Source organism: Centruroides sculpturatus, unplaced genomic scaffold (genome assembly GCF_000671375.1).
Source record: "Centruroides sculpturatus isolate CEXI.00-Female unplaced genomic scaffold, Cexi_2.0 scaffold97, whole genome shotgun sequence".
NCBI classification, from domain to species: domain Eukaryota; kingdom Metazoa; phylum Arthropoda; class Arachnida; order Scorpiones; family Buthidae; genus Centruroides; species Centruroides sculpturatus.
Window position 1 is genome coordinate 1,012,356 of NW_019384412.1, and position 16,510 is coordinate 1,028,865.

At 26.7% G+C, this 16,510-nt stretch overlaps 1 protein-coding gene across 1 annotated transcript; it reads right to left on the reverse strand.

Moving 5' to 3' along the window:
• Positions 1-202: 202 nt before the first annotated feature.
• Positions 203-15,329, reverse strand: LOC111619048 (glycine receptor subunit alpha-2-like). Its single transcript, XM_023360689.1, has 6 exons — positions 15,222-15,329; positions 11,805-11,890; positions 3,498-3,565; positions 1,722-1,945; positions 899-981; positions 203-342 (listed from the first exon to the last, which is right to left on the reverse strand). Exons 1-6 carry the CDS (start codon positions 15,293-15,295, stop codon positions 203-205), a joined length of 675 nt encoding a protein of 224 aa, XP_023216457.1. The 5' UTR covers positions 15,296-15,329.
• Positions 15,330-16,510: the final 1,181 nt, after the last annotated feature.

The following is a 16,510-nucleotide window of genomic DNA, read 5'->3' on the forward strand; positions in this document are numbered from 1 at the left end:
ATATTAATCTATCTAAACAAGTAATATTTTATTTTAAAATGGCGAGAAATAATTTATAATTTTCAACTGAAAATCAATGTCAAAAAATGCTTTTTCTACTACAAACAATTTCTGAAATACAATAGAATGAATTTAAATATTTTGAATGGACTAAAAATATTTTAAATATAATTTTATATCTTAATAATTTATTTAAGAATGGCTAACCTATATGAAACTTTTCTTTGCATAAGGAAGTGTTAATGTGTTCGATTTCAAATTGCGGCAACTTTAAATTTTCATACAATATAATTGGTACTGGTTTAAACCATTCCAATTGTAATTCTTCTGTAGTTTTGGAAACTGTAAGATAAATAATTTAAAAATTCAATTAATGTATAATATTTGACAGTTAAATATCAAATGAAATTCAGTGATATGAAAAGCAAAAAAAAATCCTTATAATTTCCAATTATAATCTTTATTTTTTATTATATAATTTCAGTAAAATGTATTTTAAATATATAACAACGATTAAAACTAGTTTAAATCATTAAATCGATTTTAACCGCTCTTTTGTTAACTGACTTTAGGGCCACTCTATATCGAAAGTTTTCTCCGCTTTAATGTAAATATTTAAAAATATTAACGATTATTGGATGAAGTAAGTAAGAAATTAGCATAACACCGCCCACTTTTGGCTATCGCTGTTGTTTCCACCAATCAGCGTCAAAAAAGATTTATCTACATTTAAACACGTTAATACAAAGAAAACCTCCTATTATATAATACTTTTTTTTAATTTTACATTTTAAAATTCTACTTCAAAAACATTTTTTAGATTAAAAATAGCTATTTATTGTTTGATTACGTAATAATATAGACTAACAATATTCATTTAAAATAAATAAATACTCACAAGATGCTAATTCAATATTACAAACTTGAGAATCCATTGGATATGGATAAAGATCCATCATACAAGAAAACAGTAGTTTTAATCTGTAAAATATATATTAATATTTATGTAATTATATATATATATATATATATATAATACAATCTCCGTAATTCGGACGTTCGCTAGCTAGTCGTGTCTCGGGTATTATCAGCATGTTGCCACGTCATAGACAAGCCTCCCATTAATTCAAACTTTAAATTCCTACTAGATTTGAAAACCTCACTAAACGTGGTATGATATAGAGCCCTTGCTTGAAATCTCGGACTTGGGCACGATATTAGAAATTATTAGGCTCGTCATCTTAGGCAGCCTAAAAAAACGATACAACACAATTCTGCATGAATATAAAAATCAGTTAACCACCAAAAATACACACGTTTCAATTTCCTACTAAATTTAGTGGAATCCACCACCAACTCAACAACAATGGTTACCAGCGATATTAACATACTCCAATCATCAGTAGTTCAACTGGAGTTTTACTGCATCATTAGCATCGTGTGTCATTGAATTCATCCGGCTTTGTTTTGGTTTATTTTGTTTACGGCAACGCAACACGTGGACGAGGGGGAATGCCTCCCGAGAGGACTTTTTATGAGAAACTGGCCCTGTTATGAGTTACAAACGTGAAGAAAACTCCACGCGACCAACCCACTGGCGAGATTCAATGGTTACATCCATTCAGCCACTGTTGGCTCCAAAAGTCTGTCAATCTAATAATTCGGCATTGTTCTAATCCCATTACCGAGATTGTAATGTATACATAAATTTTTAAGTTTACCTTAACATATATAATAATTCTCCTCCGGGAGTGATACGCACTAATACATTAGGCACAGTGACGTATTGAAAGTCTGCATATTTTGCATTCGCAAAAAACACTTCAGGCTTCCAAATTTTTTGAACTAAATTTGGATCATTCAAGTCTAAAGCTTTCGAAAATTTCGGTTTTTGTAACCTTTCATCGAACCATCTTTGTCTTAGATACAAATCAACTTCATAATCCTGAAAATTTCAATTTCAAAATATCATTCATGTTAATTTGCATACAAAAATATAATTTCAATTGATAAATATATTTATTTATTAGAATAATTTATTATTNTCAAATTAAGGAAAATTATTAGTATTTTTATTTAATTTGTGTAAAGACTAGACAAAAGTTTTTTTAATCTACTTTCTATTAGGTTATATAAAAAATATTGTTAGCATCTTTTATGGAAATAATTTTTCTGTTTTTTTCAAATTATTTTTTAATAAAATCCTATAACTTCAAACTATTTTTTACTCTATTTTTGTCAACTATAACAAACATGGGTAAATAATAAAATATTCTAAAATAAATATTTTAATGCATTTATTTTTTCAATAAATAAAGTGTAATAAAACTTGGAAAAATAGTAAGCAATTATGATTGTAACATCCTAATTTTAGTTAAGATTTTTATTACTTTATTATTATTATTATTATTTTAATTATTATTAAATATTTTTCTGAAAATACCATTTTTAAAGTTTTAAATTTGAGGCAATTCTTGAGGTATTCTTTGAGATTCTTCAAAATTTAATAGAATTTCCTGTTTATTTCGCATTTTCAATTAATTATAATATATTTAAAACGTTATTAGTATTTTTACCCTTTAATATATTTTTAAAAATTATATTTTTATCTAATTATCATCGAATTTCTCTTGAATATTCATTTTCAAAAGTTGTAGTTCAGTTTAAATTTAAAGAAACATATTCGAAGTAATACATAGACTTACATTATTTTTTAAAATAATTATCAAAATATATTTAATTTTGCTTAAATAGTTTCAGTTTTAAACTTAATGTTATTACAATTTTATTCAATAACTTATAACTTTAAAACAAATCCAACAACAATTAATGAAAATATAATATCAATGTATAAATTTCAGTAAAATAGAAATGTTTCTTATTTAAATTTTCATAGTTTATACGGGAAAAAAGCAAGAAGCATTGTTGCAAGACTTTCCAGGCATTATTTATTTATTTATTTATTTATTTCATTCCTAATAATTGCTGCGATTACCTTCGGATTCGTTCGAGACATTATAACGGGGGTCATATCACCCAAACTAATTGTTCGATTATGCTGAAAATTTCTGGAAACCTTTCCCCCTAATACTCAAAGCATCTTGTAAAATTTCAGAAATTTTCGCCAAAATGCACAGGAGTTATTAAGCTTCAAATTGGGTGAACAAAATCGTGCATTCCCCACACACTAACATCCATATATATCGAAAATACCTCCAACTTTTTTGAATTTTTAAACGTTTATAGGTCCTCTGTCTGTCATATACAACAGCCGGAAAAATAAAATTGTAAATTAACGTGTTATATTCATTTCTAAAAATCTAAAACAATAATTAAATTAATAATAACACATTTTCCTTTTACATATTCGAAGCATTTGCTTTAAAATTTAATTTAGAAATTAACGAGTATGAGCTTAATTTTAATACTGTATTATTATTAAGTGTAACGTAAAGTAAATTTGTAACATTATGCTAAATTTAATAAGCTATACTGACCATTGTTGCAGGATTAATCGATCCAAAGCTGCGAATATACATTTCACACGATACAATCGTTGCATTTCCTGTAAACGTATCCAGTTAATTTATTACAGAAAAAAATAGTAAAAAATATATATATTTATATAGAAATATTAATCAAGAATTACAATTCTAGAAATTTAAGAATTATTTATCAACAAAAAAACAGGAATTGCAGTTTCAATACACTAATGATTAACGTTAAATAAAGATTTTACAAACCTTACATTAATCATTAGTGTCTGTGTAACGTATTTTAAGGTTCTCCTATAAAAAAGACAGATTTTAAAATAAATTTATATTTTACATTTAACAATATAATCGTGTTTACAATTCTGTATAAATTAATTGAATTATTGCAATTACACCTTTACATTCCGATTTGTAAAGCTTTGAAATTATTACGCTTTCTACCCTTATAAATCACATTTACTCCTATCGATTTGTCTGTGAGTTATCAATAGTTCATACAATTTACGTTATCTATCAATATATATATATAACAATCTGCTTGTTTTCTGGTCTGTTCTGCAGATTTTTTTTTCGTGATGACATTCGAATTTTTTTGCTGTTATGACTTTTTATTGATTCATAACTCTTTAACACTAAACTTTTGATTATAAAATGTTATAAAATACACTTTTAAAACTCTATATTAGCAAAGTTATTTATGAAATGACATGAGGAATCGTCAACATATATCTCGCCATACAGTATTACAAAAGTATACCAGATAAATTTTTAAAGTAAATTTATAAAATACGGTTTAATAGATACTATCTTGATAGCTATTAGCAGTCAAGATAGTATTAAGTGAAAAATAAATAAATAAATTTATTAGAATTTTTCAGCAAAATAAAGAAATCTCATTGTAAGTTTGAAAAAAGTTATTTAAAACTTCTCAAGCAGGCTGAAACCACATATGTGGTTAAAATATTGATAATAAACTAGAATTTATTTTGTTTTTTCGTGTGCCCGGCATTGCTCGGATGTTTTGGGAGGGTGGAAGATGGTAAAATTGGGTTAGGAGAGGTTAATAAAAACAATGGTTTGAAAACAATAAAAATTGTTAAGAAGGATGGGCTTTAGTGGTAGTTGAGGTAAGACCCCACGGTATTTGTTCTAGGGTGTTGAAGAATATTCATACCAAGCAGATACGTTAAACAGTATACAACCCTTTAACTAATAAACGTTCATTAATAAGTTAAGAGGGTGTCAGCTTTAGGGACAGTTGGTGTGGGACATAGGGAATCGAAGAATATTCATGCCAAATTTGATGCAAATACGTTAATCATTGTAGAAGTCTCTACCTAATACATACATACTGTACATAATTTGATTTTTATATGTATAGATTAATTAACATTTAAATATTTTTGAAATACATCAATACAAAATTAATAATTAAAATAAAATGTATAGTTTTTTGTCAATGAAATAATTATTNTAAAGTAGTTTATTACTTAAATTTCGTTCTGTATATTAAAATTCCTACTACAAAATTAATATTTTTCTATCTCTTTCATCGAAGAAATTGTAACTTAATTAATATTACCGTGTTTCTATTAAATACAATTAATTATATTTGACAGATTTACATGAAAATTAATTGTAATTTGTAATCATAATCTATTAAACTCCATGTATAAATGGAATTTAAACTAAATAGATTCTTGTAATGAAATATTGGCACTGCGCAGTGTAAACTCTACATAAAATATATAAATAATTTAATAAAATATAATAAAATAATCAAAAATAATATATAATTTCAAATATAAAATATTTTTCTTGAAATTTCCATTATTTTTTAATTATATTGTCAAAATTTCCTGATGTACTTAAATATCTTTACTGTATTCTTAGGCTCTATTATGGACCTGATAGCAACTTTAAAATTGCTATTTAAGAGAGAATACTGTAGATAAAAAGGTATTTTTAGATCAGTAGAAAAGCTCAAATTCCAGAAAATAGATAGAAAACATTAAGAATGTTCAATAACTTCCAATTTTCTCTATACAATTCGATTTTCTTTCGTCTTATTTTTAATGGATATTAAGAGATAATGATGAAACTTCATGAGAAGATAAAATTTCTTTCATATTTTAATACAATTTATTTATAATAAAATTTTTAAAAGAGTCGCATTTTGTCTTGCTATTCAGATCCCGATAATCAATACAAAGTTTTATTTTTGTCGTAACATGATGAGGTTGTTTGGCTAATACGACTGGAGATGCATACTATGAATTTGACTTTCGTATAATGTTTGACAAAAGCATTTCCTTTATTTTCGCATTAATAAATTCTCGAGCACTCTAAGAATAATGGTATGGTGTTTTCTTACCGGTGTTTTGTCTGTCAGTTCTATGTGATGATGAACTCTGTTATATTCTCCCAGTTCATTTTGCAATATACGATCATATTGTCTAATTAGCAGTTCAATTTTCTTTCTTTGTTTTTCATTTAAAATTGATTCCTGGCTCTCTGTGCTTTGAAGTATGAACTCCTCTGGGTTTGCTAGTTCGTAAAATTCCTCGGATTGGGAATGATAGTTCCATTGGTCTTCAAACGTAGTCTTATTCTCCGTTATATGTATTGCTACATCACTAGGAAGTAACAAACATGATTCTTGCGTTGCTTTTTCAATGGGAGGTTGTGCTGGAATCATATTACCATCTCTTGTGACTATTTCACATTTATCTTTCCTCAACGTCATTTTCACTCCTGCTTGGCCGATCCAATCTATTCCTAAAGTCAAAGGAACTGGATTGTTCTCGAACAATGCTGTTTTCACTGTGGTGATTTGGCCTTGCAACCGAATAGGTAGATCAACAAATCCAATTGGTTTCACCTATGTCGTGCTGATATCAGTAAACTCGTCATCTAACATCCTTATACCATCAGGTAACTGATCCCGACGAATTATTGTACGACATAAACCTGTATCAACAAGGGCTCTTATCTCTTCTATCAATGACACTTCAACATTAATATATGGGCTATGAAGTTTAGAAATGTTAGCATCGATGTTTAAAGCGTTGCTCTTTTGTATTCGTTTCTTGCTGTTTTTAATCTATTATGAGCTTCCTCTTTCAGCGTTGTATTCTTTGGTCTGTGCAATATTTTCATTTGGACATGTCTTGGCTAGATGTCATAACTATTGACATTTGTAACATCGGGTCATTTGTAAAGGCATCTGGGCATTCCACTTGGGGGGTCTCTTCTTATCGACTTCTCGTCTGTACGTTTAATATCATCAACTGCAACAGCAGGATTCTTTACTCGAACATTTGTATTATTTGGGAACTTATAAGGTTGTTGAAATTGAGTTTTCATATGCATCCTGCCCATCTATCTTGCGTGCTGTACGCTGTACTTCTGCGATACTGTGCACATAATAAATAGCAATAGTAACTGTGTTGCTTATTTTTTATTCAATCCAGCAAATAATAAATTTTGTCAGCTTCGGTAACATTTACAGGACAGTTGGTACGCAACAAACACAGCTTAACATAGAAATAATCTGCGAGACACTCATCTTGTCTTTGTTCTCTTTCTTTCACTCTGTCACACCACATTCTCAACGTCAGTCTTTTACCAAATTCACTTTTTAAGCTTGTCTTCCATTTAGTCCAATTGTTAAGCTGGTAATCAATTGCTTTATACCAATTTTTTGCTGCTCCTCTCAGTTTGCTGATGGCTAGCGGGAATAACTTGGGTTTCAGCTAGTCTCTGCTGCACTCTCTGTAGTAGTACCACTAAACTCAGGAAGAGAACTCGTCAAATCAGATACAGTTTGGACTTCAATAACTGTCTCCTTTGAGTTTCTCACTGCTTGTTGCTGGTTATCTATTAATAATATTACTTTTTCCTATTACGTTAGTTTGCATCATACTCATAGGACTTAGATTTACAGCTTGATCTTCGATCATTCACGACTTGTTGCTCTTTTGCCTGGCTAGTTTCATTAACACTCTCCATTTCACTTAACATTGCGCTAGTTAATCGTTTTATTAGTTCGGATTTTTTACCAACTCGTCATAATTACCTTTTCTCCAATTTCTCTTTCAAATATTCAATGGTACTTCCTTCTAAATCATGTTTAAGTTCTTCAACCGTAGACATATTAGCTTCTAACTGAATTACGGCAGTCAACTTAAATTCTGCGCTAAATCTTTAAGCTATTGCTTCCTAGAGTTAGCTCTTAAGCTTTACTATAACTTTTTTTCGGTTACGATCAAAGTATATTAAGCTCCTCCACACCCACTAACATTCTTACGTACAGAAAATACCTCAATTTATGTATTTATTTATTTATGCATTTCTGGACGTTTGAAGGTCTCCCGAGTCCAAAAATGAAGAAAACTTCGGGGGCCATTTTTTGCTCGATCGTCATACTTTCCCCTCTGTTATATAGTATATAACTGACGAGAAAGTGATATTAATATAGCCTTTGATATTCAAATTTTCTCAAAGTAAATCTCTAAAAGATTGTTTAAATCACGAAGAAGCAATTGATAAATTGAAACAATTCGACTTTATATTTTAATTTTAATATATTTTATTTAAATTTAAAAAATAAAATTAATGATCTAAAGAGAAAAATGATTGTGTACTCTAGCTAAAAGTTTACTTTAAACTTAAGTACTTTAATATTTACTATAATAGGAAATCCCATTCGCCTCTGCAAATATCTTTTCTCATTATTCCCCATGTTTACTACTTTATTTCAAATTCTAGTTCGTAATTTATCTAGAAGAAAACTAACCCCTGATTATGTCAAGTTGATTTATTAATATATTTCTATAATATTTATCATAAAAAAAAGTTCTTCTAAAAGAGAATCAATTCAGTTGCAAAATAAAAATACTGTACTTTCATCACGAGCAATAAATTTAGAGATGCTCTCAGCAACTTTATATAAAATTTTCCTTTATATTTTAAAAGTTCTGTACAAAAACGATGAAAATAAATGTAATTAATCTTGTAATATTCTAAAAAAATATTATGTTTAAGTAAATTTAAAATCGGTAAATTAAAATTGAATCTTTCTTTTTATTATATGAAATATTTTTATTTTTAATATTTTAACGTATTAAAATATAATATTTTTTATAATTTATATTTATATTTTAGAAATAATTATATATTTTATATAAAAATTACACCTCCTTCAGCTCCTCTTCCTGCTTCTCCTTTGCGTCAACATCAAAGGAAGAGCAGGAGAAAGAGATCCACGATTATATTATGATGCAGATGATGTAAAATATATTAAGATTTTCATTGAATAGTTAATAGAATAATGAATAATATATACAATTTTATATTAAAATGATTATGGTTTCGTTTATCTCCATTTTTAATGTAGAGAAATGAAACTAGAATGGACGACAGGAGATTAATTGAACAAATAGGTGAGGGTAAAAAGTAAAATACAACAATTGAAAAGGAAAATACATTCAAATAATGGATATTTAATGGCACAAATATAGGAAAGTAGAAGAATTACAAGATAAATTAAGCCATAATACGAAGCGATGAAACCACAAGAGGTGCGAAATCATAACCGCGTATATGAGCTATAATGGTGTTAATGGAGTAATATATGAAGTAATGGTTCAATCATAGTTGAACCATAATAATATTTAGCAACGTAATGGATCAAATTTCGAATTTACGAGCGATATTTTAAAATATCTGTTTATTGATTATTATTAATGATTAATAACATTCTTAATTGTTCTACTAATAAACTTTGATTATATAAGATATAGTAGTAAATTTAAAGTTTTCTTAATAATCAATTGTTATGCAGATTAAATATAATTATTATTAAGTTGTAGAGCAATTGATTTTCTATTATTTGTTATTATTTATTGCTGAACAGTCTTGAATTTTACATATATTTAATGATTATTATTAAAAGTTACAATTATTACTTTTCCAGTTGTTATATATAATGCAGGGAAAGTATGGTAATCGGACCAAAAAATTACCCTTTTCCAAGATTTTTATATTTTTGGACTTGGAAGGCCTTCAAACGTCGAGAAATGCAAAAAAAAATTAGGGTCTTTCCCCCCTGTATGTATGGATATTAGTGTATGTGGAGCGATTTTTATTTGCTTATTTTGAAGCTTGATAACTCCTGTATCGTCAGTTGAAACATTCTGAAATTTTGCATACTTGTTTGCGTATTATGCGAAAAGATTTTCAGAAATTTTCAGCAAAATCGGACCATTAGTTCGGGAGATATTGCCACATTCCTTAACATCTCCTAAACCATTCTAAATACTTAAAGGTAACAATTATTATGAATATAAACAAATAAAGAATATCGAAAAAGTCCAGCAACAACTGTGCCAGCTTTTTTATAAAATTGTTCTACCGATAAACATTGATTATTTAGTTAAAATATAACAGTAAAGTTCGGATTTTCTTAATGAAATCAATTTATTTACAGTTTAATAATTATAATTAAATAATACCTATAATTAAATTTCTATTTCCTAGCAAAGAGAAAAAGTGAATATCAAGTTGAAAACCTTAAAAACAATACTAAAATAAGAATTATAATAAGAGAAGAATTGATTATTTTCATTTACGAAAGTGCTAATTCTTTTTGTATGTCAAACAATNTAAATAATACCTATAATTAAATTTCTATTTCCTAGCAAAGAGAAAAAGTGAATATCAAGTTGAAAACCTTAAAAACAATACTAAAATAAGAATTATAATGACAGAAGAATCGATTATTTTCATTTACGAAAGTGCTAATTCTTTTTGTATGTCAAACAATCTAATTAATACATAATAGAGTAATAAAAATAATTTATAAAATTTAACACGTCACTATTAAAATTAATTTAAAACAAATCAAACTTTTTTAAATTGAATATTTCTTATAAACGTATCAAAATTAATTCGATAGCACGAAACAATTTAAATAATTAGAATTGAATATTTAATTTAATTTATTCCTTTTAAAGTCATAAATCTCACAGCAATCTCTACGTGTTTCTATAACGTTTTAGTATTTTCATTCAATGTGATTTTCGCCTTATACAGAATATGGCCCTTTCCTCAAAGGAGTAATGTCATGTTGAATTATGTTTACGGTTTTCACAAAATTCCAAACTTTAGTTTGTTATTTTGGTAGGGACTTTGGGACTGAAAGCGAATTTAAAAGGATGAAATCGAACGGATGCAAAACATTTCATGCATATGATTGACCGAATGCTGTCATTTTTATCGATTTTTTAAACAATTTTTTAAAACTATTTTGCCTCTAAAACATGAAATAAATAAAATCTTCGTTAATATTTCATATTTTATATGAAATAAATCCTAGTTTTTATCATTAAAAGATAAGAAATTCGAGGAGGAAAACACATTGATGTATTAATGAATGATCTCTCGAATAAAGAGATATTTTACTGAAAAATTATTTATAAATTTAGAAATATTCTAATTAAATTTTTAATAAATTCAGATATAAATTTATATAAACACAGTTGAACTTTTAATAAAGGCTACGTCCTAACACCTGTTTTTATGGTACTGTCAATGGCCGTTGTTCAGAGGTTTACGGTACTTTTTATTATAACCTATATAAATTACGTTTACATAAAATTATTAGTAAACACTCAACCAGTTTTTTTGTGTAAAAATTATTGATTTCTTGTCAAATATTTATTGTAATATTACATAATTATTTATATGACAAATTATTAATTGTTTATTTAAAAATTTTTATGTAAATTAATTTAAAATATATGCTTTCGATTTTAGTAGTATCGTTCCCCTGTACATGATACTTTTCCTGCTAGCAATAGAGTCGTGCAGATAATGTATCTAACACCTTTCAGGGAAAATTTTTGAATTGAAATAACCTTAATAAAGTTAATCGGATCCTTCGACTGTCTGTCTGTCAGTCCTTTCTTAATCTGGAGAACGGAATTAATTTAAATAGTTAAATGTCAAGAGTAAGGAAGGACATACAGACTGACACAAGTGATAATTTATAGATCTGCAATTTGAAAATTTCAGCCTAATAGAAAACAATTCATAAATATGACAACAGTTAACACAATTAATAAACTAAATTAACAACACAAAGATTATAATTAATAATACAAGATAATCGTCCTAACGATTTATGTTTTAGCATCATCTTTATATAATTTATCTGTAAAGAACAATCTGAATCGGATAGAATAATATTAATGCAAGAATGCAATTAATGTTTAATTTAAGTAAATATTAACATTTAACATGCTTTACCTGAATGACTGGTTGGTAATGCTCTTCTGTCGTAACCTTTTAACACTTTATCCAACAAATCCAAGTCTGATATAGTACTGCTGCTCCTACAAAAATTGATTTTAAATACGTCTTTTAAAATACTAATAGAACAATTTTATTTTATTTTAACATAAAAATTTAATTAAAATACTGTAAATTTTATAATTTAACAGTTATTTTCTATGTATATTTTATATTATATATAGAAATTCTTCATGATAGCTGAGATAGAATCAATTTTATATCAATGAAGGAGCATTAATAGTTCCTATCCTGTCTAAACTTAAGAGAACTGTTCCTTTAGAGCTTATATATCGCTTAATAACCCATCTCTAAGCTATTAAATTTAGTAGGAATGTTTTAAAAATGAAAGGGAAAGAAGCCTTTCTATTTAAATTATAGTTTATACATTTATACTTCTGGTATAAAATAATTTAAATTAAAGACAATGTATAAAAATAAGTAATGTTGAATTAACTGAATTTAATTAAGTAAAGTACACAATCTCGTATCTCTTACTAACAAAATAATTATAATCAAAAATTAATACACAATTTTTATAATATTTTAGCGACTTAATAACTAATTTATTTACATTTTAAAACGTGAATAATACAACTCGTTTTGAATTATACATCAGATTTCAATTTACGTCTATGCAAAATTAATGATCTTTATAGGAATTGCATGGAGCATGAAAACAGAACACAGAATATTTATGCTTTTATAAAATGAACAAAAATAAGTAGAAAAAATTTGGGAATAAAAGAAATAAATTAGGAAAAAATGAATACAGGCAGTCCTCTGTGATATAAGTAAGATAGACTCGAAGATTTATTTTAATTGTTAGAGGAAAGAAATTGACAACAGTAAACATTATTCGATATATTTCCAATTTTTCAGCTAATAACCGTAAAGACAATCTTTAATTAATTATTATTAAAATATATATCGATTAATATCTTAAATATAAAGCAAAGAGCTACCTATATTTATAAAATATTATTTACTTTAATTTTTTTTTAATTTATGGAAATGTATTTAAAGGAATGCAGTTGTAACATCTACAGTTTATCTCTTTATAAATTAATAAAAAATATTTATATTTTTATAATCCATTTAATGTCATTTAATGTTATGTAATAAAGAATGGCCCATATGTCACTTAACCGATATTTATGTTTAAGAACGATTAAAATCTGTTTAAAAAAATAGCTCGTAATTTATTGGAAGCTGCTGAATCACAAATGCACCGTTTCTAATAATATTAACATATATCTCGGTTAACAGACTTTTGGATCACTTTGTATTTAATAAAATTTAATAAATATTATATATAAAATGCTCATCCTTTTAAATTAGAATAAGTTTAATTTAATTTACTGTAAATTAAATAATTTTTTTAGAATTAATTAATAAGATGCAAAAAATTTTTCTAAATTATTAATTTAAAAATAAATTTAGAATCTCTCTATCAAGAATATTTTTTAAACGAATTTTTTTATTTAAAAATTTATATAATTTAATAATAATTTCTTTTTAAGAAATACAATATCGTTTTTTATTGTAATATAATTTACTGTTTATTAGAAAAAAAATAGAGAAACATTTTATGATTGATTGTTTATAAATAAATCTTCAGATAAGAAAAAGCATCGAATACATTTTTAATCAAGAATATAATCGGAAAATTTTTATTTTATTAAAATAAATTTAAATAGAATTTTTTATCAGCAACATCTTTACTTAAAATTTACAAAACAATATTTTTTATTTGAAAATAATCGAGTTTGTATGTATGTATGTATATGTATATATATATATAATTTTATTTTAAAAATAACTTATACAGTACCATTAATCATAATAAATAAAATTGTGTGTGGCGCCATCTATTATGAGATTTTTTTAATAAAATCTTATTATTAATTATTGCAAGCAAAAACTATTGTGACGTGGTCACAATTTTTAGACATTCTTAATTTATTTAATTTATGAAATATATGCTATCCATCTTAAATTAGTAATGGCTTGCCATTGTACATTATACTTTTCCTTTAACAATAGAGTGGTGTGAATCATCTATTTATCTCCGTGTACAGAAAAATTTTTGATTTGAAATCATGTGACTTCAGTTCTATACCGAAAGTTAGTATATAGTTAACCTAAGCTTTCCATATCTGGTCTCGAATTTTCTCTATCTAACACTGTTCTCGAGATTAAGGAAAGATGGACAAAACGACGACTGTGGGAATTTATAGGTCTACATTTTTTTCAAATTTTTCAAATTTTTTCATATAAAATGGGGGAAAACATAATTTTGAGGGTAAGGATGAGTTTTATAAAAAAAAATTGCAAATGGTTAATAATGACTAAAATCTTTTAAGCCAGACCCCTTTCGAGATATGATACATGATCTCCTTCTATCTCCCACATCCTCGGTCTTTAACCACCAAAATTTAATATCATCAATGCTCCTTATACACAAGCTATCATGCCAAGTTTCGTTGTTTAATCTTCGCCCCATTCTCAGATATTAAACGAAATAGAGGTCAAAACACACACTGTGAGAAAGAGAGAAAGAGAGAGAGACCCACGAATGTTTTCCCTTTTTTGGCATTTTTGGATTCATATCTCCAAACGTGGAGATTTTCTAAACACTCAGATGGTCAAATTTGACTCGATTCCAGAACTTGGGCTGCAATTTAAAAAAAAAATTGCAAACCTATAAATGCCCACTGTCGCCTGTCCGTTCGTTGTCTTTCCTTATTCTCAAGAGCGGATGAAATTCAAGACCAGATGTGGAAAGATTGAGGTAGGGAGGCCCGATTAACTATATAAGAACCGCTGATGTAAACCGAGAGTCACGTTATTTCAATTCAAATATTTTCCCGTGAAAGGTGTTAGATAGATGACCGGCACGACTTTATTGCTAGCGGAAAAGTATGATATACAGGGGCAAATCACTACTAATTTGAGGTGGAGAGCATATATTTTAAATTAAATAAATGAAAAATATGATTTAAAAATTTCAGCTCGGCATTGTGACGATTTCACAAGAAATAATTGCTCGTTATGTATGCATAAGAGCCGGGAAAATAAAATTAAAAAAATATTTTAATAATAAATGTAAGAAACTTCTTTAAAATGTATTTTTACATACGTTTCCATTAACAAAGTTTCATTTACTGCCACAGAATTGTTCTACATTCGNAGAAAATTGTAGGTTATTATTGCAGAAGTAAACATTCTTTATATAATAATTAGCGTAATAGTTGATCCACGAAGAAACTATTTACCTGTGGCACACATAGGCACGTACACAAAGCTGCCACTATATAGAGTGATAGTTATAAACTAGAAATATATATTTAATAAATATGAACTGATACTGACCTGTTTTCTATAGATAAACAGTAAGGAATGAGCAAAATTACAAGATTAGCTGAGAAAATCTTCATCTCTCTCATTCACGAAACGTCTGTATTGACCACAGACAGAACTAGAGTAGTTCTATACCGATAAGAAAGCAAACGCATGCGTGTAACACTGACTGGATATTAATTTCTAGGCTTTAGAAAACTCTTTAAAAATCATTTTAAAATATATCTAATAATTAAACACGCTTTCATTAACTCTAAAATATTTTTTTTCTTATTATTTTAATAATAAATGTAAGAAACTTCTTTAAAATGTATTTTTACATACGTTTCCATTAACAAAGTTTCATTTACTGCCACAGAATTTTTCTACATTCGTTCTCTACACAAGATTTCACAATGATGACGCCAGACTAATCACAATGATTACATAAGATGATAATATAAATTCATTTCTAATCTAAATGTAAAGAAGTTAATCTGATTATCTCTTGCGAGTTATTCATTGTTAACGTTTACCACGTTTTCTATATGTTAATATATATATTTAGATATTAACAGGTGCATTTTTCGTACAGTAATTGCCCTGGAAGTGTTAACTAGTGAATTTATTTACTTAAATTTTATGGTACTTAATGATATACTTCAAACTAAATAATGTAATTTGTGCTGAGATTTATGGCAAGTAATTATTTCTCAGTAGGGAACAAGCTTTATAAAAGTTTATTTAAATTGTTATTTAAATGCTATTCTTCTTAATGGTTCTTTTACACATCAAAAATAATTAAATAATTCTTTCTGACCTATATTTAATTTTTTAAATTCGTAAAATTCATATAACTAGTTCTGTAATTATTTCAATTTTATTTTCTGGTTTAAAAAGAAAAATATTACTTTAAAACATAAAAATATATTGTCGATATATAATCTTCTTGTCCGGATTGTATGTCTTCTATGTGAGCATGAAAGTATTATAGAAATTATGTGGCTACGTTTGTATATGGCTAATCGGGTCCTGTCCATATCCTTTCCACTTCTAATCCATAAGTTTATTTATTTAATATCGTTTTCGAGATTCAGGAAGGAAAGACATAGAATATAAGACATACCATAGCCAACATTGAACTGAATTTGTTGAACCTATTATTATTATAATGACTTTTTTATATACTTAGCTATAATTTTAAGTTAATCTTAAATATAACTGTCTTATTATTTTATTTATTTATTTACTAAAGGTTCTATCCTTAATCTATTTACATCATATTGCATAGCATATTCAGGTACAGTAATTCTTTATCTAAT

Bases quoted from the DNA above. Each gene is read 5' to 3' on its own strand.
- LOC111619048 (XM_023360689.1), bottom strand. From the start codon at position 15,295: ATGAGAGAGATGAAGATTTTCTCAGCTAATCTTGTAATTTTGCTCATT. The intron at 11,891-15,221 runs GTCAGTATCAGT...CAATTTTTGTAG, and splicing joins TGTTTATCTATAGAAAACAG to GAGCAGCAGTACTATATCAG. The intron at 343-898 runs GTGAGTATTTAT...TTTATCTTACAG, and splicing joins TAATATTGAATTAGCATCTT to TTTCCAAAACTACAGAAGAA.